Source organism: Myotis brandtii, unplaced genomic scaffold (genome assembly GCF_000412655.1).
Source record: "Myotis brandtii unplaced genomic scaffold, ASM41265v1 scaffold733, whole genome shotgun sequence".
Taxonomy (NCBI): domain Eukaryota; kingdom Metazoa; phylum Chordata; class Mammalia; order Chiroptera; family Vespertilionidae; genus Myotis; species Myotis brandtii.
The window spans coordinates 1659993-1660270 of record NW_005370908.1 but is presented as its reverse complement, the minus strand read 5'-3'; the positions used below and the strand labels follow the sequence as shown (position 1 = coordinate 1660270).

The 278-nt window shown below is 67.6% G+C and overlaps 1 protein-coding gene across 1 annotated transcript in view; it reads left to right on the top strand.

Moving 5' to 3' along the window:
- The first annotated feature begins 19 nt into the window (after positions 1–19).
- The window catches only part of GALNT7 (polypeptide N-acetylgalactosaminyltransferase 7), a 137472-nt gene continuing 137213 nt past the window's right edge, over positions 20–278 (top strand). The window contains exon 1 of the mRNA XM_005882692.2: positions 20–220. Within this exon, the coding sequence (XP_005882754.1) occupies positions 95–220 (126 nt within the window). The 5' untranslated portion in view covers positions 20–94. The remainder of the gene's footprint in view (positions 221–278) is intronic.

The window sequence follows — 278 nt, the reverse complement described above, 5'->3', positions numbered from 1 at the left end:
GGAGGAGGAGGAGAGCCGGAGGAGGGGGAAGGAGGGAGGGGAGAGCAGTGGCGGCGGCTGCGCCCGGCTGTGTGTCTCCAGCCGCCGGAGGAAGATGAGGCTGAAGATCGGGTTCATCTTACGCAGTTTGCTGCTGGTGGGAAGCTTCCTGGGGCTGGTGGTCCTCTGGTCCTCCCTGTCCCCGCGGCTGGACGACCCGAGCCCGCTGAGCAGGATGAGGGTGAGTGACCCGCCCGCCCCCTCCGGTGGCGGCGACCTGCAACTTGTTTTGTTTGCGG